Source organism: Python bivittatus, unplaced genomic scaffold (assembly GCF_059951505.1).
Source record: "Python bivittatus isolate LINGU-HERP-01145 unplaced genomic scaffold, Pbiv_v1 ctg000080_np1212, whole genome shotgun sequence".
NCBI lineage: Eukaryota > Metazoa > Chordata > Lepidosauria > Squamata > Pythonidae > Python > Python bivittatus.
In genome coordinates this window covers 85468247-85472505 of record NW_028277035.1, presented here as the reverse complement: position 1 = coordinate 85472505, position 4259 = coordinate 85468247, and the positions used below count along the sequence as shown (strand labels likewise).

At 49.0% G+C, this 4259-nt stretch overlaps 1 protein-coding gene across 1 annotated transcript; it reads left to right on the top strand.

Moving 5' to 3' along the window:
• The first annotated feature begins 274 nt into the window (after nucleotides 1-274).
• Nucleotides 275-1573, top strand: LOC103060456 (G protein-coupled receptor 22-like). The gene has a single exon (XM_007431384.1). It carries the CDS (start codon nucleotides 275-277, stop codon nucleotides 1571-1573), a length of 1299 nt encoding a protein of 432 aa, XP_007431446.1.
• The last annotated feature ends 2686 nt before the right edge of the window (nucleotides 1574-4259 follow it).

The window sequence follows — 4259 nt, the reverse complement described above, 5'->3', positions numbered from 1 at the left end:
TCCATTTTGTGGTTTAATGTATCCTAGGAACCCAGAAAATGGGTTAATACCATAACCAGGTAAAACATCTCGTTTGAACTTGGCCTCCATGTGATGTTTAAGCTGATATTCTCAGGGCATATTTGTGGGTTTAGTACAAAGTCTATTGTTGAAAAAATAAATGTTGCCACCCTTATGGTACTTGATGGCATCTCTCTCCCCACAGGTAAGGTTGCTGTCTGTAACACCCAGCCGAGTCCAGGACTATGCCCACGTGTTTCTGCCCCTTTCAGCCATGGAGAGTCCCATGTTTGACACCATCCTGGAGACAACAGACGGGGTAACCCCCGACCCTAGCTGGACCCTGCCGTACCCACTGGGCTTCCAGGTCTCATTGACAGGCTTCCTAATGTTGGAAATCGTTCTGGGGGTCAGCAGCAACCTCACAGTGTTGGTTCTGTACTGCCTGCAAGCTGGCCTGGTTGACTCTGTCAGCAACATGGTGACCATGAACTTGCACGTATTAGATGTGCTCATCTGTGTGGTATGTGCGCCACTCACCATGGTGGTAGTACTGGTGCCACCTGATCGTGCTGCCACCCTGTTCTGCTGCTTCCATGAGGCCTGCATCACCTTCAGCAGCGTGGCAACTGCCACCAATGTGCTGGTGATCAGCTTGGACCGTTACGACATCTCGGTTCGTCCAGCGCAGCGCGTGCTCACTCCGGCCCGGGCTATTCTACTCCTGGCTGGAGTCTGGGTGCTCTCCCTGACTGTTTTTTTTATACCCTTCCTTGAGGGTGAGTTTGGACACGCCAGCGTGTGGCAAAACCGCACTGTGCTGTGTGTCGGCCCAGAAGAGTTCCATGCCGAACTTGGCACCTCCTATCACCTTGCCATCCAGATCCCCACTTTCTTTGCAGCTGTAGCTGTCATGCTGGTGACCTACGCCAAGATCCTGCAAGCTCTCAATATCAGCATTGGCAGCACCTTCAAGCGCAGCCAGCGCCGCAAGACCAAAAAGAGGAGGCGGCGGAAAGCAACAGAGCTGGGCAGCAGCAGCAGCAGCATGATCAGCGCAAAGGAGGCCAAGAGGCTGTCCCAGCCCATGCCCACGCTCCATACTCCACCCCCTATGGGCGTGCAGGCTTCCGTCTCTGTGATCATCGCGCTGCGCCGGGCCGTGAAGCGCCACCGCGACCGGCGGGAGCGCCAGAGGCGTGTTTTCCGCATGTCCCTGCTCATCATCTCAACTTTCCTGTTGTGCTGGGCACCTCTGTCCATTGTCAACCTGCTCATTCTGTGCCTCGGGCCCAGCCCCTTGCTGGGCAAGCTGCGCATCTGCTTCTTGGCCATGGCCTACGGAACCACCATCTTCCACCCGCTCCTATATGCCTTTACCCGCCAGAAGTTGCGCAATGTACTCCGCAGTAAGCTGAAGAAGCGAGTAGTGTCAGCACTGCAAGTCGATCCCGCACCGGGTGGCACCATCATCCACAACTCCTGGGTGGAGCCGCCACGGAAGGGCTGCAAGGGGCGGCCACGGGATAGCGATGGGGCTGAGCACTGCCTGACTGAGGCCACAAAAGAGTGAGGCATAGGGTTGAACTTCAGACTAGGTGCCAGGAAAGCTGGGGCGGGCGTACTAATCCCCTGCACATCTAAGCTGGTGAGTGCCAAACGCTGAAACCACTGAAGAATGAGAGGCAGATGCAGGACCCTTATCAAAATCACCAGAAACTACAGAATTGGTGCTAACCCTCTGACCAAAGGTGCAAAGTGGGGGCGAGCAATGTCACAGCAAGCAGAGAGAGGCAACCATCAATGCCTTATGGAAATAACAATTTCCATCTAGGGTCTGATACTGGTCTCTCATGAAGCCCATCCAGAAGTGTAAGCCTCCCCCTAGCCAATGGCAAAATCCCTTACCTATCAGAGGTAAAATATGAAGGCTTAGACCTACCTTCCTTCCTTCCTTCCTTCCTTCCTTCCTTCCTTCCTTCCTTCCTTCCTTCCTTCCTTCCTTCCTTCCTTCCTTCCTTCCTTCCTTCCTTCCTTCCTTCCTTCCCTTGACATTGGCGTGTTCGTTGCACTAAGAGGACTAGAATTATTGCAACTATTTCATGCTTAGATATCACCAAGACTTGTAATAGGCAGACGAGTACTTACACGTGTAGGGGGAAAGGCATTAAGTCCAGTCGACACTAAGTGAGTCAGCACTCCAGAAGACCAGTTTTGTCCTTCGTATTGCTGAGTAAATCTGGGACAGCTGAAACAAGTTCTCCATCTGCTGACAAACTTAGAGAGGGCCAGGAAACTGTGTAAGAAATGCAGGTTTGGAAACATATTTGTGGAACAAAGGGCTGGGATAGCAGAGCTTCTTGGAGACCCCTGCCCTATTATCACGCTGGGCTTTTGTCTCTGGAGCCCTTTAGGTTAATCAAGCTGTGCACTGGTCCATTCCAGCAGGCAAGGATCATCTCATCTGCAGACCTGCTTCACCTTTTCTAGAGGCATGGATACAGTTGTCCTAATTGATCCCTTCCAGTGGCCAGAGCCTGGTTAACCTAGCCTGTAACTTTCTGCATAGGCTTATACTCAGCTCTTTCCCCATACCCCATATCCATATTGCATCCATCTCCCTAATACCCTGTTTAAAAAGCCAAGATACTACAGGTACGTGTTTCCCCCATGTCTACCCCCCTTGATTTCACTAATGGCCGCTGATTCCAAGGGCCAAATATTGGATTTAGCCATTTTGCTGAATTAGAAGGCTCACTGCAATATCCAATGATTTTGCAATATTCAGATTTTGGCTGAATAAGGAGAGAATTGGACTACTGTGAGAACTTCCTCAGAGGAACAAGGTAGCTTTTCCCAAAGAAGATCTGTCCATCATTATCACTCTTTTCTGGGTTTCCTCTTCTTAGAAGATTCAGGCTGCAACCATATACACACTTATCAAGGAGTAAATCTCACCCAAATTAGTAGGGCTTTCTTTTGGGGAGACATATATAGGATGGCACTGACAGGCATTTTGTTTAAATCTCAGCATTGCCAGGGAGCCCAAGTCATAGGTACCCCCACAGCTACTTCAGCTGCACGAAGATATCCTACTGGGGGTAGCAGTAGAGGAAGAAAAGAATGCTGACTAGAAATGATCACTGGGAATGCTTCAGGAGTAAGATCACCCAGTCAACAACTCTTCTCTTCCAGGGTCATCCCTCAGAACAGCTCCTAGAACCTCCTTCAAGAACCAGTGAGGGTAGAAGCAAGAGAGTTTCCTGTGATGATTCGCCAACAGGTGCTTAGGATGGTACTCTTGTTTTGAGCTTAATATCCTCTAGATGGATCTTCCCTTCCTTTGGCGACCTCCAAGTGGAAAGATTGGAAGCTGTATTCTAACACATCTGGAAAGCACTAAGTTGTAGAAATCTTGGACATAGTGCAATACACACAGCTATATAGACATTCACTCACTGTAGTCCATTCCCCTACAAATGACACCCCATAGGCACACCAGATGTACACATTTGACAAACACCATGTCAGAAATAATTATTTATTCAAAATGTTTATAAGCCACTTTTCAGGGCCAAGCCTCACAATGTGGCATACACAGTGGAAAGTTGGAAGGTCCTATGTCGGTGTTTTTCAAGCTTGGCAACTTTAAGATGTGTGGTCTTCAACTCCCAGAATCCCCCAGCCACAAGTTGCCAAGTTTGAAAGACACTGTTCTATGTGATACTTCAGAGAAGTGTACTGTTATTAAAAGAAAACTCTTGTGAATCACAGAAATTATTCCCAGGGCTATGAACTGGTTGCACTTTGGCCTGCACTGGAGGGGCTATGAGAAACCAGGTAGAAGGAATTTCATAATTGGGGTTGCTGAGCAGGCCGTATCTCACAGGGTTTAGTGAACTCTAGCATTAAGCTGGGTAACAGACCGATAGCCAGTGCAGCTAGAACTGGAATGATTTTGCTCTAGTCCCAGCTTGGCAGCCACCTTTTTACCAACAAAAATTCCCAAATTATCTTCACAAGCAGCCCCACATAAAGCAAATTGCAATATGCCATTTTGGAGACAACTTCTGTATGCTGTCCAGCCTTCCGATGGATCTGTATTCCTGCTATCAGGGGTTTGAAGATGAGGCAGCACTCTTCTCTTTGCGTGTTTGTGTGTCTAGCTGTAGGTGTCATATTCTGGAAATTGGTAAGTCACATGGCCGCAGTTGGAGGTAGTTAAGGGTTGATGAGTTAAGTGTTGGAATTTGTCCAAA